Here is a 27,885-nt window from a genome sequence, read left to right on the forward strand (position 1 = left end):
AAGAGGGTCAGAGTGGGGCTGGGAGTAAGTGGGAGATGGGCAGGGAGTTTCTGAAGATTAGAGGTGGGCGAGGGGGATTAGAAGGAGACGATAAGGTCAGCAGAGGTCATAGGGGGTCAGGCAGATCACCCAAGTCACTGGTGGGGTTTACACGGAGGCTAAGGGAGGGATCAGTAGGGTGTGGTTTCCTTAGGGTCCCAGGAGAGGGGGCCCTCATGACGAAGTAAGTGGGCAGAGGGGCCCAGGAGGGCTCGTAGGGATCTCAGCAGTACTCAACAGGTCCTAGGAGGAGAAAGGGGGTGCTTGTGATATCAGGGGAGAGTCAGTGGTCTTCAGGGCCCTCGGGTTAGATTGTCAGGGTGCTTAGCAGGGTCCTGGGGTTCTAGGGGTCTTGGGGCAGAGTCCTGGGAGGGCTTCTTGGGTCCCTGAGGCCACAAAGGATCAGGGAGGGGGGTTGTTATCCCATACAATGGATAAAAGGGGTCCCGGGAGGCCTCTTTGGAACCCCAGAGGGCTTAGAAGGATTCAGGGGCAGGGTCAATTGAGACCTCAAAGGTTTCAGTGTGTCCTGGGGAAGAAGCCATTAGGATCCTGGGGGCTACTTAGGGTCACAGGGTGCTCACTGGGCCCGAGAGTCTTTGGGGGCTCAGGTGGGTGTCAACAGAGTCCCGGGGGAGGGGTCAGCAGGGTCCTGAGGAAAGATGTGGTGAGCTGGAGAGGTCAGTGGGATCCCAGAGGTTCGGGGGGGGGGGGTGGCCAGTGGGGTCACGAGGGGCTCAGTGGGTCCTGAGGAAAGATGTGGTGAGCTGGAGAGGTCAGTGGGAACCCAGAGGTTCGGAGGGGGGCAATGGGGTCACGAGGGGATCAGTGGGTCCCGAGGGACTTGGGGAGGTCCTGGTAGAGGGCTTGGAGGAGTTTCGGGGGGCTCATGGGGTCTCAGCTGGGGTCCCCAGGTTCCTAGCAGGTCTGGCATGGCAGGGGTGTGGTGCTCTCAGTGGCCTTTCCAGTTTCCAGTGGGGTCCCAGTTAGGGTCCTTTGGTCCCAGAGTTCTGACAGCATCCCAAGTATCCTGTGGGGAGGCTCAGGGCATCCTAGGAGGCCCAGTGGATCCTCAGGCTCCTGGAGAAGGATGCAGTAGGGTCCTAAGGGAGGGCCTTAGTGGGATCCTGGGGGTTCAGTAGGGTCCCAGGGGCTCAGTGGGGGTGCTGAGTGGGATCCTGGTAGGTTCTCAGAAAGGGGCTGAGCAGGCACCAGGGCATAGCGGGTCTTGGCCAGTGTAATGAGCTCCTGGTCCGTGGGTGCACACATGTTCAGGCCGATGGGCAGCATCTTCTTGAGCGTGGCCACAATCAGCGACGTCTGCACGGAGTACCGGTCCCCCCGGCGCTTCTTCTTGGTGCGTTCCTGGTCTGAGCCACCTGACTGTGGGGACACAGGGGCTCAGCGCCAGCCTGAGGCTCAGCCTGGCCCCTGCTCCAGCCCCAACCAGCTACCATTGTCCACACTCCAGCCCCCGCCTGAATACTAGGCAGCCCCCACCCATGCCAGTTTCCACCCCAGACCTTGCTAATCTTTCACTTCAGACCCCCAGCCCTGACCCTAGACCCTCCCAGATCCAAGCCTCTATCCCAAATTCCAACTTCTATCCCAAATCCTTCCAGATTTCCCTCCATTCCAGGCTTTCTCAACTTCTGGCAGTCTTCTCTCAGAATCCCCCCAGAACTTTCAGTAGGACACCCCTCCTGCCCCTACATAACACTTACAACCCCCCCTTCAGAGCCCAAGACAGAGTTCCCAAGAGTGAAGTGAAGATGTAGAACCGTAAAGAGTCCCAAGAGACGAGAGAAGTTGGAAGAAAAAGTGAGAGAGAGAGACACTGAGAGACTGAGACAAACAAGGAGACAGAAGATGCAAGAAAGATCCAGAAAGATCTGGAAGCAGAAGCACAGAGCACAGAGTCCCACAGCCATGTTCTGGAGCCTTGGGTGCAGACCCATGGCCTGGGCCACCCCAGTCATGCCAATGAGAAGCCCCGGTGACAAGCTTCGGCCGGAGCCACATCCATGCCAGCTTGTGACGTGGAGCGTGACCCATGTGCCAGCACATGCAGCGTCTCGCTGGGTCCTCACAGAGCCCTGGGGCTGGGGGGCCACTGACTGGATGCCCTCCAAGGCTCACAAGGTTAATACACTTGTCCAAGGTCACACAGCTAACTGCCAAGAGTCAGGATTCTAACCCAGGTCCATCTGATTCCAGAGCCCAGGCCTTAAACCCAACCGTGCACGTGCCTTTCCCACCCCCATTCCCATTCCCTGGGACCTCAGCCCAAAATGCTTTGAAGCTTTGGGGAAAGCTGAGAGGGGAGTTGGTTTTTTTTTTTAAACAAAAGTTAAAAAAAATTCAACAGCCAAAAGTTGAGGGCCGGGAAGGGAATGGTTGGTGGGAGGTGGGGTGGAGGAAGAGAAAGAGGATGGGGGCTGGGGAACAGGGGCAGGGGCTTTCTGGAGGCAGAGCAGAGGCTGGGGTTGGGAGCGCAGTAGAGGGTATTAGCCAAGAGCCATGCGGAAGGTCCCAGACGTGGGGCTGACCTGTACATCTCCCACCTGCTTCATCAGGTTGCAGACAGAGACAAGAAGTGTTACCCCAGTCCCTCCGAGAACCCCAGGCCCCCTCCAAGTCAGCCCTAAGCGCAGCTCCTCTGCCCCACCCTGATGCAAATCCCCCAGCTGGGCATTTCCAGACCTCACTCAGGGTGGTGGGTTTGTTCTCTAGACCCTGTCCTTTAGGGGGCAGTTCTGGGAAGGATAAGAGGAGAGGAAAGGGGGAGGTGTGGGATAATGGGATAGAAGGAAAGAAGTGGGTGAAAGGAGAGGAGGAAATTGGGATGGCGGAGGGACATGGGGAGGAAGATGGGGAGGAGGGTGACGGGGAGGAGAAAGCATGTAGGGAGGAGGGAGGAGATGGGAAAGAGGAGGGAAATGGGGGGAAGGAAAAGGACGGGAGGGAGGAGGTGGGGATGAGAGAAGGGGGAGGTGGGGAGGAAGGAGGAGGGAAATGGGGCTGCTATGAGGGCTGCAGGGAATGTGACTAGGACAGGGCAGGCCGGCGGGGTGAGGAGGGCTCAGGTAGGAAGCCCAGGAAGCTGTTCCCTCCCTCCCTGCGAAGTTCTCTTCCCAGAGCAAAGCACCCACCTTGGCCATTTTGCTCTTGCTGTCTGCAGTCAGAAATGACATGTTGTTGATCTCATTCTGGACCACAAAGTTCTGCTCTTCGCGCTTAAAGTTCTGGGGGTGCGGGGAGGCAGTGTTGGGGATCAGACAGGGTGGGGGAGGGCATCTTTGGGCAGCAGCTTCTCGGCTTATAGAGAGGAGGGGCAGGGTGGGTGGGGACTCACGTGGGACTTGGACCAGTAGATGAAGATCTCGCCCACCATCCTGAACAGCTCCTCCGCATTGGGATTGGGCTCGGTCAGCCAGTGTGCCCTGCGCAGGCAGGGGAAGGGGCTGGTGAGGGATGAGGGCAGGGACCCCCACAGAAGGGGCCACATGGACAGACCTCAGGGGAGGGGATCGGAGACTCCAATGGGAGGGATAGAGCTTTCTAGGGTAATCTGGCCATTCCGATGATTTAAAAATTATCAATGACCTTTCCTTAAAAATTGTTTCTTCTTTCTCTAACCTTCTTATTGAAGTATTACGTACAAAGTTTCAACTTGATGAATTATCACCAAGTGAACACACTTGTGTAACTGCCACCCAAATCAAGAAATAGAACATTTCCAGTCCCCGGTCTGAAAGATGCCCTTATCCAGACTTCTAGACCATGAATTTCTTTTTTAACATTTAAAGAAAATTTTGTTTCTAAGATTAAAAAAAATTTTTTTTTTAAGATTTAAAAATAATTTTATTTATTTATTTTTGGCTGCATTGGGTCTTCGCTGCTGCACGCGTGCTTTCTCTAGTTGCGGTGCGCGGGCTTCTCATTGCCGTGGTTTCTCTTGTTGCAGAGCACGGGCTCTAGGCGCGCGGGCTCAGTAGCTGTGGCTCGCGGGCTCTAGAGCGCAGGCTCCATAGTTGTGGCACATGCGCTTAGTTGCTCCGCGGCATGTGGGATCTTCCCAGACCAGGGCTCGAACCCATGTCCACCGCATTGGCAGGCGGATTCTTAGCCACTGGTGACCAGGGAAGCCCCTAAAGATTTTTTTGATGTGGACCATTTTTAAAGTCTTTATTGAATTTGTTACAATATCACTTCTGTTTTATGTTTTGGTTTTTTTGGCTGCGAGTCATGTGGGATTAGCTCCCTGACCGGGGATCGAACCTGCACCCCCTGCATTGGAAGGCGAAGTCTTAAGCACTGGAACACCGGGGAAGTCCCCTAGCCGATGAATTAGTTTGGTCTGTTCTTGAATGTTACACCAATAGATGATACAATATGTACTCTATTTAAAATTTTCTGGTTTCTTTCATTCAACCTGATGTTTGAGAGATTCATCCATGTTGCTGGGTGTTGCAACATTGCCATGTAATATTCCACTGTGTGAGTATACCTCACTTTACTTGCCCAAACTTTTTGACCCAACACTCCTACTCCTAGGAATCTACCCTACAGCGATACCCACTCATGAGCACAAAGATGGGTGTACAAGGATGTATACAGCATGCATACCACTGCTTCCTGCTTCAGCTCCCATGACAGACATAGCTAATCAATCCAAGCACCCTTTCTCACAAAGCCCTGATGCAACCTTAAAATCTTTTTCAACCCAGAGGGAACTTGGAGTTGAATCTTGTTCACTATCCCTGGATTTGGCTGCACCTAAGACTCAATAATTCTTTAAACGTTGCTTCTGATTTTAGGGAGATGTTAGCAATTGGTTGATACCTGCACTTGCCCTTTTATAAAGACCTATGTTTCTGGGGGAAATTAGTCTGGCTGGATCTGGACTATCTTCCTTTCTTCTCTCAGTGATGGAGGAGGGCCTGACCATTGGACTTCACTGCACAAATCAGGCATCCTGTCTACCCAAGCCTGAAGACACAGTGCTGGGGGAGAGAAGTACGGCTCCTTATGGCCGATAGTGCAGCCCCCACAGGGCCTCAGATTCAGGAGGTTTAAAGGAGCAGAAGGGGAGAAAACACAGGCTGGCTTTTGTTGGTCCATAAGCAACAAGGGCTGGGGGTCAGAAGGTTGGGTAGGACTGAGTGAGAATTGCAACAAGTTTATAGCAAGTCAGAGGCGAGAGGTCAGATGGGGTCCAAGGAAGCCAGGGGTCAGGCTGGGGTGTGTGGGGGGACGGCTGGGGACATGCTGACCTGTTGTTGTCCACGTAGCGGATGAGCAGCGGGTAGAGGGCGTACAGGTCCCGGCAGAGTACAGAGAACTCATCCCGCACCAGGAGCTCGCCCTCCTCGGCTTCCGCCTTGGCCTCTAGGCGCAGCTGCTCCTCCTCGGACACCACCTTCCCTGCCCGCTTGCGCAGCCGCCCGATGGTGGGGATGAAGTGTGAGTGCAGGAGCTCAGGGCGGGCCCGGCTCACGATGGGCTGGGCAAACACTGCAGAACCAGAGGGGGCGCAGGTGCTGCTGGCCGGCCACTGACTCCAGCACCTGACCTAAGACCTCTGATCCCACCCCTGACCTCTGTTCCCATCCCACGACTTCCGACCTGTACCTCTGACCCAGCAGCTGTCATCAACCCCAGCCTGACCCTGGCTTCTGACCCCAGCCTCTACCTCTGAACCCACTCCTGACCTCGGGCTGTGACCTCTGACATAGCCCCTGATCCTGGATCCCAACCCTAACCCTTGACCTGAAACTGTGACCCCTCAGCCCGACACAAGTCCTTGACTTCTGACTCCAACAACTGAATCCTAACCTGATATCTTACCCTAGCCTATGACATCTCACCCCAGTCTTTAACCTCTGACCTGGTCTATACCCCAACACACCTCACCACATGATTTCTGACTATGACCCTGGTTTCTTACCACAGCCTCTGACCTCTGACCCTGCCCTCTGATCTCAGCCCTGATCTCTAGCTTGGCCCTGATCCAAAACTTAACTCCTGACAAGGAACTTACAAGTCATGATTTTTTTTTTTTTTTTGGCCACACTGTGTGGCTTGTGGGATCCTAGTTCCCCGACTAGGGATTGAACCCAGGCCCCTGCAGTGAAAGCCCAGAGTCCCAACCACTGGACCGCCAGAGAATTCCCCTGACATGGAACTTCTGAACCAGGAGCCCCAATCTTTTAAAGATTCATTTCTTGATCTCTGACCCAGAACCCTAACTGTCCATATCGGGGACCCTGATATTTGACCTGGTCCTCTGACCCTTTGTATAAGGAACTCAGCCTTCTGACCCAGTTTCTAACCCATGACCTAACCCTCTTCAAGGCTCCAGAAATTCAGACTCCAGCCTGGAGGACTCCCAGGACCCATGCTTCCACCTCAGCCTGAGATTCTGACCCCTTAGGATGACCTCTGGCCTTGTGACCCCGAGAAAACTGAGCTCTGACTCCTCCCCACTCCCAGAAAACCATGGACCCCGGGATCTCCCTCTGGGGCCATCAGGCCCAGGGACCGGAGCCCCAGGCCCGCCAGACCCACCAGCCAGCCGCTTCATCCACGAGGCCTCGTCAATGCCCAGGTTGTTGACGATGATCCGCAGGATGTTCCCCAGCAGGGAGTTGAGATGGTCGGAAGTGATGGCTGTGCAGGGGGGAGGGGCCCCTGCCGGCAGGGCAGGCGGGGGTGCCTCGGGTCCGCGCTCCCACCAGCGGGGCAGGTAGCTGCACAGCATGGGCAGCGTGATCTCGATGACGTGCGGCATCTCTGTGTAGCGGGCCCCCGACTCAGCCAGCCCCCCGATGTCTGCCATGAGCCGCTCCAGCACCGGGATGTCAGGACACATCTCCTCCACGCTATTGGGGAGCCCCAAGACTGGGGTGCGGGGAGGGGGTCAGGGCATGCCAACCCATCATGCCCAGACCTCAGTGTCCACACCATAGCCCAGAGCACCCACAAACTCTAGGGTTCCCCAATCTGGAGCGCCCCCAACCTGAGGAATCCTCAGCCCCTCAGAGCCCCGACTGGGCCACACCACCCACAGTGGGTCTCCCTGGAACCTGTGCAGGTGGAATATAACCGTGGACAGCTGCCCCAGCCCCGCCCGACTTACTGGCCCGCTCCCGGGGAGACTTCGTGGTGTACACTGAGCAGGCGTTATACTCGTTCAGCTGCGGTTCCAGGAACGCCACCGGCATGGCCGCTGCCAGGCAGGCGAGGCACTCGCCCAGGGCTGGCCGAAGCCTGGAAGACGAGGCTGTGCTCAGCTCCCACGCCCCCGCTGCCCTGTCCTGGATCCCAGTCCCTTCCTCACAGAAGTGCCTCTCCCCAGGACACTTTGGGGCAGAGATGCCACTCACTGGTGGTCACCAATGCGGCCGGTTCCCTGGGTTTCCTGAGTGCCCTTTTGCTCTACCGGTGATTCTGGCACTGCCAGCGGCCCTCCCCAGTGCCCCCAGCATGCCTGGCTCCTGTGGGCCGCCAGGGTTTCTGCGTACCCCCTGCCAGCCCAGAATAACCTGGCATCCTGGCCGCCAAGCGCCTGTGCCCACCTGGCCCCCAACCAGTGGCCTCCACTTTCTTCACCGGCCTTCCTCCGAGCGCCCTCACGTGGTCATCTTTAGGAACTGCAGTGGCCACGATGCGGACGTCTTTTGAAGACTTTGACCATTTCCCGGCTTTTCATTCACCCCCATATTCTCCTGTGCCCTCCCCGCCCTGGGGCCCCAAAGTATCCACCCCAGCCCCAAACTATGGCTGTCTCTCCTTACTTTTCCACGTAAGGGTTCTTGGTGGTTCCCAAAGAGTAGATACTGCACAGCGTTCGGTAGCAAGAGACCTGGACATCATCCACTGAGGGAAAGAGGGAGGGTGAGGGTCCGTACCGGTTCTTCTCTAACCCCCTCCCTTGTCTCCAAATGACGGGTAAGAGCAGGGGCTGTAGAGCCAGCCTGCTATTTACAAGTTTTGTTACTTGAGCAAGTACCAACTCTCTCGCGGCCTTAGTTTCCCTCTCTGTAAAATGTAGATAATTATAGTATCTTCCTCATGGGGTTGTTGTGATGATTAAATGAGTTAATACTCAGAAAGCAATTGGAACAGGGCACACAGGAGGCACTCAGTGAAGGCTAGCTGTTCTTGGAGAGGAGTCACGGATCTCTTGATGATGTGATGGACATTCTCTCCAGCAAATGCAAACAGACATCCAATTGTGACTTCAATATTGGTTATCCACATACCCCCCACCCCAGAAGGCCAGGTTAAGAACCTCATCCACTTCCTAAATGTCATGGGGCAAAAAGAGGGCAGGGGGACTGTTCTAGATTGAAAAGAGACAACAGAGACATAAAAACCAAATGCAATGGGAGAAACTTCACTGAATTCTGAATTTTAAAAAAAATCAAAGACATTTTGAGGGTAATAGGGAAATTTAACTATAGTCAGGTTAGGTGTGATACTGATATTGTGGGTACACGAGAGAACGTTCTGTAACATTCAGGTGTTGCAGGCTGAGTATTTAGGGATGAGGTGTCACTGTGTGTGTGCAACTCACATTCAAAAGTTCAACAAGGGCTTCCCTCGTGGCGCAGTGGTTAAGAATCTGCCTGCCAATGCAGGGGACACAGGTTCGAACCCTGGTCTGGGAAGATCCCACATGCCGCGGAGCAACTAAGCCCACGCACCAGAACTACTGAACCTGCACTCTAGAGCCCACAAGCCACAATTACTGAGCCCGTGTGCCACAACTACTGAAGCCCGCGTGCCTAGAGCCTGTGCTCCGCAACAAGCCACCGCAATGAGAAGCCGGCACACAGCAACGAAGAGTAGCCCCCGCTCGCCGCAACTAGAGAAAGCCCGCATGCAGTAGCAAAGACCCAATGCAGCCAAAAATAAATTAAAATAAATTTAAAAACAAAAAGTTCAACAAAAAGTTTGGAAATACTTTCACTCATAAAGTGAAAGGTAAAACAAAGGGGGCAGATTGTTAACAATTCTCTTCTTTCTACTTTTCTGTATGTTTTTAAAATTTCAGAATAAAATGTTGGAGGGATTCCCTGGCCGTCCAGTGGTTAGGACTCCTTGCTCTCACTGCCAAGGGCTCGGGTTCGATCCCTGGTTGGGGAACTAAGATCCCGCGTGCCCCATGGTGCGGCCGAAAAAAAAATATGGAGCCGGGAAAGAACCCCATCCAAGAGCTACTTCTTTAAAATTTTTGTCAATGTCAAATCAGCAGGGAGCTGAGGCAGGCTTCCCCTACCCCTCGGTCCCCACAGCCCATCCTGGATGCCTCCGATCCCCTGGGCCCCTCACAACCACCGAACCCCAAACTGACCTGGGCATCTCCCTCAAACTTGTTATTTCTTCCAACTTGTCTCATGGAGGCCCCACTGTCTCCAGGTCCCAGGCCAGGGCCTCAATCTGGATGCCTCCCCTCTACAGCCTATCTCCTCGGCCTCCAAGACATCTCTCCCACCAGCTCTTCCTGTCGTTTCCTGCCTCTGCCATGCTCTACCTCTTGTAGGGCTTTTTGAGTACCTGAACATACAATGTCATCACCCCTTATTGGGTGTTTTATCTTGCCCGTGTCTCATTAACAACATTATGTTACACACTGTATGCATTATGTTACAAGATCCCAGGCTGGGTCACACACTGTAGGTGCCATTTGGTAGGATAAATACAGCAGACACTGCCAATTGACTCCCAATATCTGCTCTTACCTTCTTCCTGCTCTTCTCTTCTTCCTGGTAAGAGACCTCCATACTTAGCTCAACACATGAATGAAGTCTACCATCCTAGCCTTCCTTACAGTGACATGTGGCCATATGGTAAGTTCCGGCCAATAGGATAAATGTGAGCAGAAGTGATGTGAGCCATTTCTACGTTGTTCCTTTAAAAGAACTGAGGTGCCCTCCTCTGTCTTCTCTTGTCTCCTACTGGCTAGAATGAGAAGGTGGTGGTGCACCCTCTTGGACCATATGGATAAAGGCAATATTTCAAGGATGGCAGAGCAACAAGATGGAAGGAATCTGGGCTTCTGACATCATGATCAACCTACCAGTAGACTGTTACATGAAAAAGAAATATATCTGTCACTTGTTTAAGCTACGGTGATTTAGGTTCTTTTGTTAGAGCTGTGGAATTAATGCTCTGATTAACTCATTCTCTTACCTATCAATTTTCTGAACTGAATGCACACTTTGCTTATGGCAATGAATCCTCTCAATAAATATAACACTGAAACACCTGCAGATTCTATCAGGCACACTGGGATGGGTGGTGTTGGTTGAACTGACACCCCCCCCGCCAACAACTGCCCTTGGGATCAGGAGCCCTTACGGATAACATCGTCTCCAAACTGGTGCTGGGCGATGTGCTGGAAGAGGGTGGTGAGCACAGGCAGCAGGGCCACGGTGGTGTAGGTGAGGTTCTGGCCCACACCCTTCACCTGCGTGCGTGTTTGCGACACCTTGCCTAGCCGCAGGTTCTCCACCATCTTCTCGATGTCCTCCGAGGCACTCTCAAAGAAGGAACGGAGGCCAGCCTTCACGATCTCGGGGCCAGACTTCATCACGGTCCTAACAGGGAAGTGGGGGCAAACCAGCTTCAGAATCTGAGATTCAAGATTGAGGGGAGTCTAGGAGCACAGGGGTTGGGGGTGGGAGCACGGTTAGAATGGGAGTGGGCACCACGACCCTTAGCCCCACCTGGCATCCAGGGAGCGTGCCAGGATATGAAGACAGTTGACCACAGCTGGGGCATCCGTCCCTTGGGGAGGAAGTTGGGCTTGGGTGAAGAAAGGGTTATGGGGACAGTACCTCCCTCTACAGCCAACTCAGCTGATCTCTCTTCATCCATCCCCACCCCACCTAGACTCCCATAGGCCCCTGTCCTTCCCTCATCCTGGCTGTGATCCCCCTGCCTGTCCCTCCCCCATCCTGGCCCTGACCTCTGGGCCGTCACCGTCTGGTGATGAGTCTGAGAGTTCCAAGACGGCAGGGCCCAGGACTATCCCATCACTGCTCTGTCCCCAGGACCACCCACTCCATGTGCAAGTCCAGAGGAAGAACACAGTGAAAGTTGTTCAGATTAAGGCATGAACCGGGGCCATATTTCTTCAGGGCGAGGGGTTGTGAAGAGGGGAAGAGAGGGAAGATTGGAGAGAAGGGCTCGGGAGCAGAGCTACTTACCAAAGAGAGAGACTCGGTGACGGACAAGAGCGGCAAGCTTGCAGAAGAGGCTGAAGAAAGAGAAAGAAACAGGACAGGAGAAACAGGGAGCGAGGACACCAAGGGGACACAATGAGAGGAGGAGGGACAGGGAAGACAGGGGGAGAGGGACAGAAGACAGAGCCAGGAGGAGAAAGGATGATGGGGGAGAAAACGAAGGAGACAGAGGGGGTGCAGAGGGGCAGAGAGATGAACCGGCTTGGAAGTCACAAGCAGTAACTGGTATGCTGGGGGTGGGGAGTCCGGTCTGCCTTTCTGACAGGGTGACCAATTAGTCCCAGGTTGCCTGAAAGTCCCATGTCCTGGGGCACACCAGGACGGTTGGTCACCCTATAGCCCTTCCATCACCTCTGCAGGTAGACTGATCAGTGCCCAGCACCTAGGACAGAGCCTCTAAGGTCCAAGGGTGGGAGGAAAAGATCCAGGATTACAATGCGGTGAGGTCAGGGGTGTGAGTCACAGGTCCCAGGGGGGCGCACCTGGTGATCATTTCCTTCTCCTTGTTGGAGGCGTGGCCACCACTGCCCAGCACTTTGGCTGGTGTGGACAGGAAATAGAGACAGTGGTTGGTGAAGTACTGGTTGATCAAAGGCAGCAGGATCTGGGGGCGTGGGGAAGAGACGAAGGGGACTGGGTGAAGAGAGAGGAGAGCCCACCAGTCCCCAGCCTCCTCCAGCTTCTGAGCCCGCCTCTCACCTTGGCAAAGAATTTAATCTCCTGTTCGTGAGGGGACTTTTCCACTCGTCCACTGCTGACCACAGCCTCTGGTGGGGGAAGGCAAATAGGGGTCACGGTGGCTTCAAGGCTAGGGAACTCAGGGTTTTCTGAGGGGGCAGGGTTGGGATATGATAGGAGATTGCCTCCTGGTATGAAGTCACTTGTATTGGCTTTGAGGTAAACCTCTCTCCCCTATCTTTCATCTGATCCCCCTAACTCCTTGATCAAACCCTTCCTGAGACTGAAAATGGGGAGGAGGACAAACTGGGATGGGGTAAGGCCATGGAACATCGCCCTCCTCACCAATCACAAGTCCTTTTCTTTCTGAACTTCAGTATCTGGCACTGAGTAGATGTGGAATGAATGAATGAAACAAGAAGTCAATGTAGACAGATTAGATTCAACTTTAAAGTGGAAATCTGTTTCAGTCGTCATCATCATCATCGTAGTGACGGTAATAATTCATATTATTAAACTAATAGTACTATTAAAATAATAATAATAATAAAAAATAAGGCTCCAATTACTAAACACTCGCTATGTCCCCTGGCACTGTGAGAAATGTTCTCGCACAATCTCCTCCCAACCTGGAGGCCTGTATACTTGGTCCTTCATTCCCATTTTACAGATGAGGAAATGGAGGTGAAATAGCTCACTCCAGGTCACTCAGCAAATAAGTGACAGAACTGTAGCTGGTTATGGTGAACAGAATCCCCCTTTCACAGATGAGCAAACTGAGGTTCAGGGAGGAGAGGGAATTGCCAGGAGGCTGTGCGGCATGGAGGTCTGGCTCACGTGGGATTTGGGGTGAGATGTATGAGTGAATCCTGCTGGGCCACTCACTCACCTGAAGGGAATTTGGGGGTTCCTGGGTGGCTCTTAAGGGGAATGCTGGGGCTCTCTAGGGGAAGCAGGAAGGGATCATAGGGGGCCCAGCTGTGATTCTTAGTGGTATATAAGAGGCATCTGTGGGGCATCCCAACAGCCTCAGCCTTCAGAATAGATCCAGAATCTGCCCAGTTCTCACTCTCTTCTGCTCCTGTCCCCCTCAGTCTGCTCCCACAGGCAGCCAGAGGGAGCCTGTGAACACCCAAGGCAGATCAGGGCCCTCTCCTGCTTAGAATGCTCCCGTGGCACCATCTCACTCACAGCAAAAAGCCACAGTCCTCACCATGGCCTGCAAAGCCCGTCACGATCTGCCTGTCACTGACCCCATTTCCTCTCACTCTTCCCCTCTGTCACTCTGCTTCAGCCACATGGGCCTCCTAATACGCACATCAGCGACCGCTGCACTGGTTGTTCCTCTCCCTAAAATACTCTCCCCACACGACCACATAGCTCTCTCCCCAGCTTCCTGGAATACTCTAGTTATTTATTTGACCGCACAGCAGGGCACGTGGGATCTTAGTTCCCCGACCAGGGATCAAACCCATGACCCCTGCAGTGGAAGTGCAGCATCTGAACCACTGGACCGCCAAGAAGTCCTGGAACACTCCGTTTAAAATTACAACCGGCCCACACTCCCAACCCTCTTTAGCTAGCTCTAGTGTATTCCTCTTCCCATAACACTAATGACTTTCTGACACACTCAGTGATCTCCTTATTTCCGACTTTAAATGGCTGAATCCACCACAGGAATGTAAGTTGCAGGAGGACAGGGATCTTTGTCTTCTTGTTCACTGTCTTATTGTCAACCCCTAGAACAATGTCTGGCACAATGATTAGATGAGGGGAGGAAGGAGAAATGAATGAACTGGGTGCCTTTGTGAAACTGCAGCTAGGGCGGGGACGGGGAGGGAATTCTCCGTACCCAGATGGGCGATAAACTCCTGAGAAATGTCCATCCAGCGGAGCAACTGCTGCAGGAAGCCGAAGGCGAACCGTTTCTCAATGGAAGACGTGTCCAATTCCATGTCCTTAAGGCCCCTGCGTGCACGCAGAACGAGAGGTCAGCCCAGACGCAGAGCCGCCGTGTTTCCCGCCTCTTTCCAGTTCGGCCTGGACTCCCCCAGGCCGTGCCTCCGCTTTCCAGGCCCCACCCTTCTTAGGCTCCTCCCCTCTCTGGCCCCGCCTCTGCCCCCAGGCCCCTCCCCCATCATCTTCCTCTCTCTGTCTCCGCCTCCGCTACCTAGGACTCACCTATTCCAGCTTTTGCCGGGGTTCCGCCCACTTTCCCTACCCCTCCCGGGCCAGCCTTCCAGCCCGCTTGCCTGGTGACCGCGTAGCCGTTCATCTGCAGGAACTTCAGCAGCTCCTGGGCCTTCTCTCTATCTCGTGCCTTCTCCTTGGCCGTGAGCGTGTCGTAGGGAACCAGCAGGGGGTGCGTCCCACCGCCTGGGGCAGCAAAGACCAGAAATCAGGGGCGTGGGGGTTGACCCAGGCTGCTCATTGAAGTGGTTCCTGAAGTTGAGGGTGTGCATAATTATAGTAATAAAGACAGAGATAAGAATAACCAAACATTGCTTTCAGAGTCTCCTCACATCCTCACCACAGCCCTACAGGAGTAAATGCTGTGGTTATCCCCATGGTAGAGACACAGAAACGAAGGTTCAGTGGGGTGAAAGCAACTGTTCAAAGTCACACAGCTCTAACCCAGGCCCTTATGACTCCGGAGCCTGTGACTAGGGGACTACGGCGAAGGGGAGTCTGTGCGGCGTGGGATGGGTGCCTCACCCTTGGCTTCCAGCTCCTGTTTCTTCTTCCGTCCCCATGTGTTGTGGTAATTTTCCGCCAGTTGCTCTGCCATGGCCTGGGAGAGGATGCAAAGGGTCAAAGCCCACATTCAGAGGATGTCTTCCTCTCCCTACAGACACCTCCAGTCCCCAAATAAAGGATCAGAAGACTCACCTGCAGCTCCCGGGACAGGGTAACTCCGGTGAGGTCGGGGGGCTGGGGGTTGTAGCCTTCCCGTGGATCATAGGTCTGGGGAGACAAGGGAAAGATGGACGGACTAGCAGGAAGCCCAGCCCCCAAGCCAATTTATCCCCCCTACCTGGCCCTACACCCCTCCTCTGTGCCCTCTCCTTAAGTCCCTGTCTCTAAGCCACCCTCCTCTCTTCTGCCCTTCGCAGTTCTTCAGACCCATGCCCTCTCCCTTCCCAGATCTCTCAGCCTTCTCCTGCACCCCCTCCTGGCCTTTCCCCTTCTGCTGACCCCACCTTTTTCCCGGTGGCCCTTATCCCCCTCTCGACCCCACCTCCTGCCTGGCCCCACCCTCTCCTGGCCCTGCCCCTTATTCCAGCCGCTCACCACCCCCTCATGACCCCGCCCCCTGTCCCAGCCCCGCCTCCACCTGGGCACTTTGGGATATCTTCCGGGTTTTTTTCTTCTCCGTCTTCTCCTCCTCACCCTCCCTGGCTTTCTCTATCGTCCATTCCCAGGCAATCATGGCCTTCAAGGACTCCTTGATGGGCCAGCGGTAAATCTCTTTGTCCTAGGGTAGACAGGAAGGAGTGGAGTTGGTGGAATGGGGTGAGAGGGAGGTGGAGGTAGGAGCCCCTGGCTCAGCCTCACTGGCCTCCAGTGTCCCAAAAGGGGAAAGCCCTGACCATGTGGCTAGGAAGTGGTCCAGTCTGAATTCAATCCAGGTGTCTTACCTGTCCTGTAACAGAGATTCCCAAACTCTCATTATCCCCTTTTATACATGAGAATCAGAGAAGTTAAGTTGTATGGTCAAGGAATCAAACCCAGTCTCTCCAACTCTTTCTAAGAGAAGGGACACTAGGAGTCTGGGGTCTAGGGGAGGCAGCCAAGTTTGAGGGAAGGCAAAGTCCATGGATGGGAAGCCTTAACCCACAGATCCAGCTAGATCCAAGCCCACGAAGCTGCCTCACCCCTCCCTGATCCCCCAAATTTTGGACCCCCAACTTGGGCGCCAAGGCTTGGTCACCTTCTCCGAAAATGTCTTGTAGGGCCTCAGCATGGGATGGGTCTTCAGTTCCTCATCTATGTTCTCCCCATAGGACCAGTTGTTCTGGATCTGGAGGTGGAGAGGGGACAGGTGGGGGCAGTGTCACTATGGAGCTGGGCGTGGGAGCAGGATGAGGTGTGGACACACACTGAGAGGGAACCCTAGAGGGGCTGAGGGTTCCAGAGGAGGCTGTGAATCCCAGGAAGAGTTATGGGTCTCAGGGAAATCTGGGGCCCTCCGGCAGGATCTGGATCTGGGGGAAAGCTGGGGTCTTGAGGAAGGCTGGCAGGGGTGGGGGTTCCTGGGGAGGGGAGGACTATGACGCCAACCTTGTCGAAGGCCCACTTCTCGTGTGTGTACTCCGCAAACTTGTTAATGAAGGAGTCCAGCTTCTCTGGGATGATCACACTATTAGTAGGGTGGGGTCAGCAGATGTTAGGGCTGTGGCCCCTCCTTCCACCTCTGAAACCTCTCCTTCTCCCAGCCCCCAGGCCCCCCTCCTGCCCCCAGGCCTCACTTGAGGGTCTCCACAGGCCGAGGATCAAAGTTGCCTTCGGCGTCCACCGTGGCCTTTTTCTCAGCCTTGGATGAATATGAGGCGTCCACGTAGTCGGGGGGCAGGGCCCCTGCGATGGCACACAGGCAGGGCATAGCCATGCGGTACAGCTCTGGGTCATATTTCTGGGGAGGTCAGGGCGGGGGGGTGTCACTGCAGGCCTGACGGAGCCTTCAAATCCTGGAGCACCAGGACTTCAAACTCACCCCTCCAATCATCACCCCTCTTTCTTGAGCCCTCAAACATGAAGTATGGTCTCTCTCCCTGAAACCCAAACCTCAGACCCACCTGGACTCTCAAACCACCCCTATGCTACCCCCTCCAAGCCCCCAAACTAGAGGCCCATTCCCTCTTCCATAATGTTCAAACCAGAGACCCAACTCATAGATTCTCCTAGATCCAAACCTGCAGAACTGCCTCCCTCCCTGAACCCCCAACTTTGAGGATTTCATTCTGGATCCCTGACTTCGGGCCCCAGACCCTCCAAACCGGCTTCTTTTAGGGCCCTTGGGTGCCCAGACCTTATGGGCCAGAGAGTCAAAGATGCCCCAGAAGAGTTTACGGGTGAGGTGCAGCTCTTCCTCCGAGGTGACCCCATAGTTGGCCCAGCCTGTGGGGAGGCAGTAGTACTTCCAACAACGCTCATAGTGGTTGGTGAGGAGCTGGGTGGGAACAAGAGGGGGACACATAAATGAGGGGGACATAAACAGGTGGCAGACGAATGAAGGCCCAGGGAGGCCCCGGGGTGGGGGTGGGAGGTGCCAGTGCTTTTAAATTATGAAGGAGGTGTGGATTATGCAAATGATATGCTAATAAAGGGGGGAAGGCATGTGTATTGGGAAGTGGTCCTGGACAGTTTATTATGTAAATTTGGCACTCTAATTCAGAGTCAGGATGGGCATTAAATCAGAGCTGGATTTGTCTGGTGTTCTTTATACAAATAAGCATGCAGATATTAATCCATGGGTAGGGTTATGTGCAAATGGGCATACGGATGAAGTGATCTGTGCTTATGTGAATTAACATGGCAAATAGAAACATAGGCAGCACCCCATGCAAACACGTGGTAGCTGGGAAGAGAGCCTCCACCAGCCAATATGCAAATTTGAAATGGCGGCTGATTTAGATGTATTATGCAAAATAGTTAAAATATCTGAGTTGGGGGGTATCTCCTTATGCAAACTAGCATGCAAATGAAAATATAATAGGAGAGACAGTGTGCAAATATTCAGGATAGCTGTGGTACTATTTACTCATATAAATGCAGTCATTTGAATAGTGGAAGGCCGGTGGTCTAAGCATGCAAATAAGCATGCTAATTAGAAAAAGTGTGGCCCACGCAAATATATGCTAATTAAGGTGGGGTTGGCTCACTGTTATGCGAATTAAACGCTAATTAGGGAGTGTTAGAGGCACCAATGACGCAAAGTGAATGTTAAAGAGGTTTCTATGGGGCCCGCTGCCCGCGCGTTTTCAGGTTAACTGGCCTAGGCGGTGTGATACAAATGAGCCCCATAGTCCGAGGGCGGAGCAAGCCGGTGGGTGGAGCAAGCTGGTGGGTGGAGCATGGAAATACGCAAGCTGAAGAGGGCTTGCCCTCACCTTGAGCGGCATCTTGGCGAACTCGTTAAGGATGGGCACGTCGAACACCAGGCGCCGCAGCAGGTGCTGCAGCATGGACGGGCGGATGTACCTGCGGGGACATGCACGGGGCGGGGTTATCTCACCCTGAGGCCCGCCCCACCTGTAGCCCCGCCCACCAGTGTCCCGCCCCACCTGCAGAGCGCCATCAGGCATTCCTCGATGACGTCGCGCTGCGCCTTGGTGAGCGATCGGCCGCGGGACAGGCGGTACACCGTGTGAAGCATGGAGTCCACCATGATGGCGCGATGCTCGGTTCCCGCAAAGAGGGGCGCACACTTGGTGATGAGCGGCAGCACCGCCAGGCACAGGTAACGGTTCAGCGCTAGCGCCATCTCCGTGGTGCTGAAAGTGGCCTGGGGCGCAGGGTGGGGACATCAAGCCCTGACACCCGCCCAGGATAACTCTGGGCAAACGACCCGGGCTTCTTCTGATCTTCCCCTGAAAACTTCTTCTCCCAGACTCCACTACCCTTAGTACTTTGGACTATGCAAAATTTCAAATACACGCAGAAGTCCAGGAGCCAATGAATGAACCCTCATTACCCAGATTAGGCTGTTCTGCAGACACCCACCTTCTGCATGCTTTTCCTCTCTACCCTCGCCTTTTTACCTGTAATATTTCATGCAACCCCCAGCCATATATCATTTTATCCAAAGATACTTCAATATGTATCTCCATTCAGACAAGTATCAATACTTCTATTTAACATTCCATGCTGCCATTATCACACCTCACAGAATTAACGAAATCTCTTAATAATCATGATCAGCTTTCTCTAATTGTCTCAAAAATGGCTTTGCATTTAGCTGCGATTGTTTGGATCAGGGCCCCAGGAAGACCCCCATACTGTACTTGGCTGACAGGTCTCTCCATCAGCAACTGTTCCTTTTCCTCCCCCACTTTTAAGGCTATTTATCTGCTGAAGAAACTGAGTCATGGGTCCAAAGGAATTTCCTACATTTTGGCCTTGGTTGGTCGCTTCCCAGTGGTGTCAGTTAACTTGTTCCTCTGCCCCCTGTATTTCTGATAAACTGGTAGTTATAGATTCAAGTTCCGGGGTTCCCTTTCCCAATAGGGAACAGTCATTTCTCCCATCTTAAGAAGAGCCTTCTCTTGACCAAGTTCACCCAGCCAGCACATCGCCATTTCCCTGCCTCTTCTGTCACCAGCTTGTGTAGACTGTCAACACTCGCTGTCTCCAATACCTCACCTCTCAGCCTCTCTCTGAGAGGGGCTCTCTCTCTCTCTGTTTATTTTTTTTTTGGCTGCACCGCATGGCATATGGGCTCTTCGTTCCCTGACCAGGGGGCAAACTTCCACTGCGCCCCCTGCAGTGGAAGCGTGGAGTCTTAACCACTGGACCGCCAGGGAAGTCCTCCCAGGCTCTCCTAAACCCTTTCCCATAAGGCTTTAGCCCCACCACCTCACTGAAACTGCTTCCCCCATTTGGCCAAACCAATGGTGAGTTATCAGTCTTCATCTTAACTTGGCATTGTCACCTTCTGTTATTATTGTTCTTGTTGTTGTGCACGGGTCTTTGTATCTCCACGGTGCTGAGCCATCACTGAGAATTCTTTTTTATAACCTGAGGTGTTGGAGATTTCCACCCACCCTTTCCCAGAACTCAAGAGTTTTTCTTGGTTTTTGTTTTCTATCTTGATGGTGGGGGAGGGAGGATTATGATATGTACACAAGTTCAGAACAAACAAAAGTGCTGCCACTATTCCCATGACACATCCCACTCTGGAGGCCGGGAGAGTGGCCAGACTGCTCACCGTGTCCAGCGAGGCGGCCGCCCGCATGTCGGGCAGGAAACCCACGTCTAGCACATGCAGCAAGAACTCCTGGTTCTCGATGCCATACACGCGGTCCAGGAAGAGCACCATCGACGCCTTGTGGTCCGGCACAAAGGATGCCGACATCTTTGGCTGTACCAGTGCCCCATCTGTGGGCAAGAGAGCGGGGTCAGGGCTGCCCTTGGGGCCCCTCTGCTTCCTCCCCAGCATCACTCCCTTGCTGAGTCCCGCCCCTCCGCACCTTTGCCCAGGGTGGGGATCTGCAGTGGGAGGCTGATGATGCCCACGAGGTCGTCCAGGGGCACGAGGGAGCGCAGGATGGCGCGGATCCGCAGGGCCTCGCCTTTGCCGGCTTCGATTAGCTGGAGAGGGGAGGTGGGCATGTCATCAGGCACCCCCTGCCCCATATGGTCATTCCCCCATTCCACCCCTTCCCAACCCACTGGCAGGTAAAGACTCCATCTCGTGGGGCTAACTCTAGAATTCCCAGCCCTGACCCCTCTGCCTGTGCTTCTCCCTGCAGCCCTGACTACCACTGGCTTTCATTGCCTGATCTCGCGCACTGGACTGAGAGCTCTGTGAGAGTGGGGCCAGGGGCTCTCTCAGCCACTGGTGTGTCCCCGGCATTGCCTAGCCCAGGACCACACGCATAGCAAGAGCTAAATCAATGTTGCTGAATGTCTGAATGAAGAGGTTCAAGGTTGGCTGTGCCCGCCCCCCAGCCCAGCCTTCAGGTCTCACATGCATCTCCGGTGCACAGCGTCCCAGCAGGTCGATCAAGGCAGCGTAGAAGGACATGATGGCATGTCCAAGGTGCACCCGGTTTTCCTCGGGGGGCTCCTCCCCGAAGCTGCAGGGGAAGGCGGGTGGTGTGAGGAGGCAGCGAGGGGCTCGGGGAGGGTGGTGGTTCTGTTGAGGAAGGGGCAGGAGACTCACAGCTCACGCCGCCGGTCCCTGCGGACTCCTGGGCCATCCCTCGCGGGGTCCTCGGAGATGCGGATGGCCTCTTCGATGGTGGCCAGCAGCCCCGAGCTGCCCTCGCCCCGCAGGGCAGGCCCAAAGCACTCAGGCTTGCGGATCAGCAGACGCACCACCACATTGGCATTCTCCTCCACGCTCTCACCTGGCGGCTCGCGGGGTCAGGAGGCCTCATGAGCCACTGCCCAGGGTCCCTCCCTGGACAGCCCCTGACCTGGCACCTCAGGGGTGAACGTCAGGCCCCCGTTGACCTCCAGACCCTGCCCCGCGTCCACTTGGAGGCATCCCTGCCCAGGCCAGGCCTGTGGCCCAGGATGTGGGCCACACCCGAGGGAGGCTTTGGCCAGTGACCCCCAGCCTCCCGCCCTGTTACCGCCACCCCTTGCCTCACCGTTGACGAAGACGGCAAAGCGCAGGAAGTCCAGGTAGCGCTCGCCGCCGCAGGGGTTCCAGCCGATGTCTGGGTACCCTTTGGCCAGGAGGATGGGGCAGCTTTGGAGGCCACAGCCTGCCAGGTAGGACACCACCTGGGGGCACAGGAGGCTCAGCCAGAGACTATACCCACACGACCTTCCTCCCCGAGGCTCAAGTCCTTGCCCATCCCTGGAGCTCCGCAATCCAATTTGGATCCCTCAGCAAACAATAACCCTCATCCTCCACCATCATCTCCCACCTGGACCATCGCAGCCACCTCCTCCCTGGGCTCACTGTTCCCTTCAACCCCTAGTCTGTCCCCCACACAGTCAGAGAGACCCCTACTGTCTCACTTAGGGCTAAAGCCAGAGCCCTCGCTGTGGCCCACAGACCCTCCACACAATCTGCCCTTGTCAACTCCCTGCCCTCACATCCTAGCACTCACCCTGTCTCCCTCTGCTCCAAGCACACTGCTCTCTCTGCCGTTCCTCAGACTCATCAGGTTCACTCCTGCCTCAGGGCCTTTGCACTGGCTGCTTCCCAGCTTGGAATGCTCTTCCCCCTCACGTCCATATGGCCCCCATCTCCTTCAGAGCTTTACCTGAAGGTCACTTTCTCAGTGAGGCTTTCTCTGACCACTTGTGTCTAAACTCAGACACCCTCCCGACACTTGACATTTCTCTCCCTTGCTCACGTTTTCTCCTCCTTAACACTCGTCACTAGCTAATACACCACATATTTTACTTCTTCATCTTGTTTAGTGTCCCTCCTCCCAACTAGAATGTCAGCTTCACAAGGACAAGGATTTTTGACTCTCAATCACTGTCATACGCCTGCTGCCTTGGATGGGTCCTGACACATAGTAGATGCTCAAAAACATTTGTTAAATAAATAATACTATAATAGTAGACAACTGTTAGAGAGTGCTTACTGCTTTGTAAATGCTTTCGTGAGTTAACTTATGTAATCCTCAGAACAACTGTACGAAATTGTTTCTATTATATTCATTCTACAAATAAGGAGATGGAGGCCTGGAGAATTTAAGCCACTTGTCCAAGGCCACAGAGCAAGAGAGTGGGGCTGGGAGTAGGGGCGGGGAGTTGAATCTAAGTTGCTGAGCTCCAGAGCCCATGCCTTTCACTGCTACACGCAGAAGCAGGGAGCACAGAGGGCCAAGAAACGTGCCAAGCCCACGTGGCTGGGGAGGGTGGGTGTGGATTTTCACTCAGCCCTGTGAGCGAGTGACTGGGTCCTGTCCCTTTGCTGCAAATTATTCCCCTTCTGATTCAGTTCTGGATCATGCACAATGGCACTCATGGAGTGGGACCCAAATCAGCAGGTGCCCCAAGCGGCCAGGTATGGGCTAGGCCTTCTCCCTCCACACCTTCTCCAGATCCTGCTCCTGCAACGCCAAGGCCAGCTCGTTGTTGTCGATGACGGAGGCAGCTGCCACATCCAGGGGCGTGGAGCCCTGCATGCCTGTCGGGGTGAGAGGCAGTGAGAATGCTCTTCGGAGGTGCCTAGCTGACTGTCTCACTTTTGCTTGCCTCACCTCCTCCAGGAAGCCCTCCTTGACCACCCCTTTTCCAGCCTGGGTCAGGTGCCTCCTCTGACTGTGCTTCTCCATCCCAGGCCTGACCAGTCCAGGCTGACACTGTCTGGGATGGGTTTGTCTACCCCACTCCACTGTGAACCCCATTAGGGCCAGGGCCAGGGCTGTCTGGGTATCCCCAGCACTTCTCATTACAGGTCCAGATCCAGGGTGAGTTAAGAGTGAGTATTTGTTAAATGACTAAGTGAGCCAGCGGAGAGTGGGGCCAGCCTGGGTGGACCGCCAGGAGTGGGCTCGGGGTTCCTCACCCAGGCCAATGCCGCTGTTCTCCAGCAGGTAGCTCAGGTGGTCAAACATGGAGCGCTGGTTCTGCCGGCTGATGCGGCAGAAGTAGCAGAGGAAGCGGCAGCAGCTGGTCACCATCTTGGGGAAGCGGATCTCCTGGGCAAGCAGGGTGGGCTGGTGGTCAGTGCCTGCCCTCCGGGGCCCCCTCCCCTGAGCTTGCCGGCCCACGCAGCCCCCTTACCTTGGATTCGCCACCCCCAAGGACATTCACCATGACCTCCATGACTGTCTCATGCATGCCCAGCGCCCGCATCAGGTTCGGGTGTTGGTAGAAGACTTTGTTGTTCATGATGTTCCTGTGGACAGGTAGAGTGCGTGGAGGCAAGTCCAGGGAGAGCCTCCAGACCCTTGCAGGAGCCATCACCACCACTGTGGTAAAAGTTAACATTTCCTGAACTCCTAGTCTGTGCCCGGCACCACTCCCTTTACAGATCTGAACTCATTCAATCCTTATGTCCACTCTGGGAGGCGGGAACTAGAATTATCCCTCTTTCACAGACAAGGAAACCAGAGGGTCCAAGGTGGGCTCCCCTGGGGTGGAGATCTCTATCATGTTGCATGTTGTAACCCCAAGTGCCTAGAAAGGGCCTGGCACACAGTAGGTGCTCAATAGATGTTTGCTGAGTGAATGAATGAGGCTCACTTGGCACTGAGTGCTCAAGACTATTGTTATCATAATTATTATTACTGTTATTACCGCTACATGAGCTCACTGAAGCCGCACCACAACTCTTCAAGATAAGCGCGGCTCTTCCCCAGTTTAGAGATGAAGAAACCGAAGTTCAAAGAGGGCACATCTTGAGCCAAGAGTCACAGGTGAGCAGGAGCTGTTACCCAGGGGTGGGTGGAGAGGTAACGGGGTGGGGGGGGTGGACATTACCTAGGGAGATGGGCTAGCTGCTGGGAGGAGCACACCCCCCTGAGGATGGAGCAGAAGTAGGGAAGGACACATTATTGCGTCCAGAGGACGTGAGCCGGTGGACAAGCTTGAGCCGGAAGGTCTCCCCTCCCTTCCCCGGGGACGTGCAGCGTCAGGGGAGGGGCGGGGCCTCACCCAATGCTCTGGATCATGAGGTTTTCCTCCTGGAGGCCCATCTGCACGATGAGCAGGGACCGGATCTGGCCAAGGCACTCAAGCAGGCTCATGGTGTCCTCCACGGAGGAGGGTGAGATAGTATAGGCCCGGGGCAGGGCACGCAGCAGCTCCCCGAGCCCATCGTACTGCCGGTGCAGGAGGCTGAACATGGCCCGTACCAGCTCGGGGCTCTGCACGAAGTCCTCATGGGCCCAACGCACCACTGTGTGGGACACCAGCTCCTGCAGCGACTCTGGGAAGGGGACACAAGGGTAGGAACACTCTTCCTGGCCAGGGCCTTGAGCGAAAACGGTACAGAGGGCGCCCCTCTTTCCAGAGGGCTTCTCAGTTACTAACCACCCACCCCCCGCCCTCCCCCTGCCAGGAGGGGGCGGATTCTGGCAGATTTTGCTCTGTGGCTCTAGGAGTCTCCCTATCCTCTTCACCCTATACCCAGACCGTAAGTGCCCCCCTAAAAGCTTTAGGAGGAAAAAGCATTTGTATCACTGCAAAGTACCAGAGCGTTATTCTGAGCGCCTTTGAAAGTGCAAGTGGTAATTCCATTTGTTCTGTAAAAACACTGCTGATTTTTCATCATGGGAGACAACAGACACAAAGAAAAACTGTGAAGACTTTGGTGTCATCTGAAAATTATGTCAAAAATGAACTCTTTTTATTTTCCCTGGCGATGTCCCCAGGACTCTCCTCTTCTATATCCAGCATCCATTTCTCTCCCTGTCTCTCTTTCTCTCCCAACCCTTTTTCTTCCCAGGATTTCTGGGAGAGAAGACATGTCTCCTGTGTCTCAGGGTCAGGAGAAACCTTCCTGCACTGGCACTGAATCATGGTGTCAATTCATGACCTGTGACATGTCCTACCTTCCTTCCATCTGCTCTACACGATCTGGACCCATCACTTCTGACTTCATATTCTGTACCTCTCCTCCGGCTCACTCTGCTCCAGCCAGACTGGTCTCTAAACGCACCAAGCATCTTCCTGCCTCAGGGCCTTTGCACTGGCTGTTCCATCTGTACCAATCATCTTTCCCCAGATCTTTGCATACCTCACTCCCCCACTCCAACCTCTCCATCTTTGTCCCTCTCTCTCCTCTCACTCAGCTTTAGTTTTCTTCTTAATATGTGTGGCCATCTGACATTATGGTATATGTATATTGGTATCTTTTGTAATATTCTAAACTCCTTGAAGGCAGGGACTTTGACTCTTCCCCCTATTACGTTCCCTGGCCCTACCAACAGTGCCTGGCCCAGAGTTGGCCCAATAAAATTTCTTGAATGTTATAGAATAAACCCTCCACCAATGTTAGGGACTCTCTCCTTGTTATATGGTGTTAATATCTAGTTTGCCTAATGACCCATGGGCCCAACATTTATCACGACTGCTTTCCTAAGCCCTCAGCATAGGAATCATTTCACCAAGAAATAAGGGAAAAAACAAAGAAAAGCCACAAGTACGTGGAAGCCATGGTGGTGCAGGAGATGCCCCATCCCAAGGTTGGATGTATGCCTCTGCTCTGGCCGCCATGCACCACACTGTTCCAACACACACACTGTGCAGCCCCAACTTCGGGGCCACGCCTCCAGCATGCCTCCCCTCTCACCCCTCTCTCCACTCCTCCTCTCTCATTAATACCCATCCACCCGTCCCTTGGGCTACTCCTGGTGGCCTGTCTTGGACCCAGAAACTCCCCAAGCGCAGGGCTGCTTGGCCCACCCCTGTGCCATCCCTGGTGGCCCCGGTCCTCACGGGGTTTGTGCTCCTCAGCAGGTGGCTCCTCCTCCGGTTTCTCCTCCTTCTTCTTCAGCAGCCGTACCTTCTCCAACAGGCTCATCAGGCGGCTGCCCAGGGTGGCTTCTTCCTCTGGTTCTTCCTCCTCCCCCGCCAGCTGAATTCCTGGAGGTGGTCAAGAAGAGAGAGCGTGTCATTCATCCGTTTCCTTATTCATCTGCTCTATCATTCCTTCTTTATTCATTCATGTGTTCACTCACTCATTTCTCATTCATGTGTGCATTCACGGGGGGTTCCATTTGTTTCTTTATATGTTCATGTTTGTTCATTTATTCATTCCTTGAATCATTTGTCTTTTAAATCAACTATTGCAAGTATCTTCAAAGAGCTAAAGGAAACCAAGTCTAAAGTATTAAAGAGAATTATGATGGCAATGACTCATCAAACAGAGAATATTAATAGAGGTAGATAATATACAAAATAACCATACAGAGTTGAAAAGTACAAAAACTGACATTTAAAAAACACTAGAGGGGTACAACAGCATACTTGAGCTGGTAGGAGAAAGAATCAATGAACTTGAAGGTAGAACAACAGAGGTTATCCAGTCTGAAGAAAAACTAACAGAGCCTCAGAGACCTGTGGGACACCATCTAGTGTACCAACAGATGCATAATGGGAGTCCTAGGAGGAGAGATGAGGAAGGAGCAGAAAAATATTTGGAAAAATAATGGCCTCAAAGTCCCAAATTTGATGAAAAATATTAATCTACACATCCAAGAAACTAGGTGGCCTAGGGGTTAGGGTTCCTGGCTTTCACTGCCGTGGCCTGGGTTCGATCCCTTGTTGGGGAACTGAGATCCCACAAACCTCATGGTGCGGCAAAAACCAAAAACAGCTCAAGTAGGATAAATTCATTGAGCTCCACACCTAGATAGATCATACTCAAACTGCCTAAAGGCAAAGGTAAAGAGAAATCTTGAAAGCCAGCCAGGGAAAAATGACTCATCACATATAAGAAAATCTTAGTAAGATTATCAGCTGACTTATGAGAAAAAATAGAGGTCAGCCATCCACCCCTCCAGCCATCCTTCTTTTCATTCATCCAACCAGTCAGCCGTCTCTTCACGCATTTCTTTATTTGGCCATCCTTCTCTCCATCAGTTCACACACTCTTCCATCCAGCTATAGCTACAGCCATGTGTCCACATATACATCCACCCAAATACCCACATAAACATATCCTTCCACTCATCATCTACCTGTTCACTGACATGTTCATTCATTCAGTCACTCATTCATTTTACCAACAGGTACTGCACGAATACTGTAGATATTTAAGATCAGGAAAACTTCAAGACAGGTCTCAAGAGCAAGTTTGGGAGGAGGATTCTCTGATCTCCTCTCTTACCACAGTGTGTCAGCAGGTCTTGATGAAATTCGAGCAAATCCTGTCGGATCTCTTCAGGGACAGGACAATCTTCCTCGTCGTCAGCATCTTTGAACTGCAATAGCATGTTGATCTAGGGGAAGGTCAAAGATTAGAATGAGGGTCAGAGACCCCAGAGCAGGAACTCTGAAGTCAAGGATCAAAGACCCTATCGTGAGTTCCTGTCTAAGGTCATTAGCGAAGAATATCTGGGCGACTAAATGTTCGAAAGGAGTCAGGGCCAGTCTGCGGTGACTCAGAAGTCTGGTTCAGAGAGAGGCAGAAGAGTAACAGATAAGTATATGGATAGGGTCAGAGGTCAAGCTCAGATTTAGAGGTTAAGTGAGTATCGTCAGTGATCAGAGTAAGGGGAGAGGTTGAGGTTGGGTTTAGACAGTAAGGCCAGCTGGGGTCAGGGGTCAGAGG

The 27,885-nt window shown here is 53.7% G+C and overlaps 1 protein-coding gene across 2 annotated transcripts in view; it reads right to left on the minus strand.

Moving 5' to 3' along the window:
- The window catches only part of RYR1 (ryanodine receptor 1), a 118,158-nt gene that overhangs the window by 48,092 nt on the left and 42,181 nt on the right, over positions 1-27,885 (minus strand). For both annotated transcript variants that reach the window (XM_082676282.1, XM_082676281.1), the window contains exons 37-70: positions 27,442-27,553; positions 26,049-26,195; positions 24,264-24,537; positions 23,391-23,505; positions 23,173-23,305; positions 22,697-22,791; positions 21,290-21,425; positions 20,857-21,043; positions 20,662-20,770; positions 20,162-20,282; positions 19,900-20,069; positions 18,257-18,477; positions 18,083-18,173; positions 17,002-17,142; positions 16,442-16,605; positions 16,254-16,332; positions 15,904-15,993; positions 15,307-15,447; positions 14,862-14,936; positions 14,688-14,763; positions 14,225-14,348; positions 13,825-13,940; positions 11,994-12,061; positions 11,777-11,898; positions 11,259-11,308; positions 10,776-10,836; positions 10,408-10,646; positions 7,839-7,920; positions 7,181-7,311; positions 6,610-6,942; positions 5,316-5,556; positions 3,395-3,482; positions 3,192-3,284; positions 1,252-1,422 (exon numbers count right to left, since the gene is read on the minus strand). In XM_082676282.1, coding sequence (XP_082532408.1) covers positions 1,252-1,422; positions 3,192-3,284; positions 3,395-3,482; positions 5,316-5,556; positions 6,610-6,942; positions 7,181-7,311; positions 7,839-7,920; positions 10,408-10,646; positions 10,776-10,836; positions 11,259-11,308; positions 11,777-11,898; positions 11,994-12,061; positions 13,825-13,940; positions 14,225-14,348; positions 14,688-14,763; positions 14,862-14,936; positions 15,307-15,447; positions 15,904-15,993; positions 16,254-16,332; positions 16,442-16,605; positions 17,002-17,142; positions 18,083-18,173; positions 18,257-18,477; positions 19,900-20,069; positions 20,162-20,282; positions 20,662-20,770; positions 20,857-21,043; positions 21,290-21,425; positions 22,697-22,791; positions 23,173-23,305; positions 23,391-23,505; positions 24,264-24,537; positions 26,049-26,195; positions 27,442-27,553 — 4,596 coding nt within the window. The remainder of the gene's footprint in view (positions 1-1,251; positions 1,423-3,191; positions 3,285-3,394; positions 3,483-5,315; positions 5,557-6,609; positions 6,943-7,180; positions 7,312-7,838; positions 7,921-10,407; positions 10,647-10,775; positions 10,837-11,258; positions 11,309-11,776; positions 11,899-11,993; positions 12,062-13,824; positions 13,941-14,224; positions 14,349-14,687; positions 14,764-14,861; positions 14,937-15,306; positions 15,448-15,903; positions 15,994-16,253; positions 16,333-16,441; positions 16,606-17,001; positions 17,143-18,082; positions 18,174-18,256; positions 18,478-19,899; positions 20,070-20,161; positions 20,283-20,661; positions 20,771-20,856; positions 21,044-21,289; positions 21,426-22,696; positions 22,792-23,172; positions 23,306-23,390; positions 23,506-24,263; positions 24,538-26,048; positions 26,196-27,441; positions 27,554-27,885) is intronic.

This window comes from Grampus griseus (genome assembly GCF_964374135.1).
Source record: "Grampus griseus genome assembly, chromosome: 19".
NCBI lineage: Eukaryota > Metazoa > Chordata > Mammalia > Artiodactyla > Delphinidae > Grampus > Grampus griseus.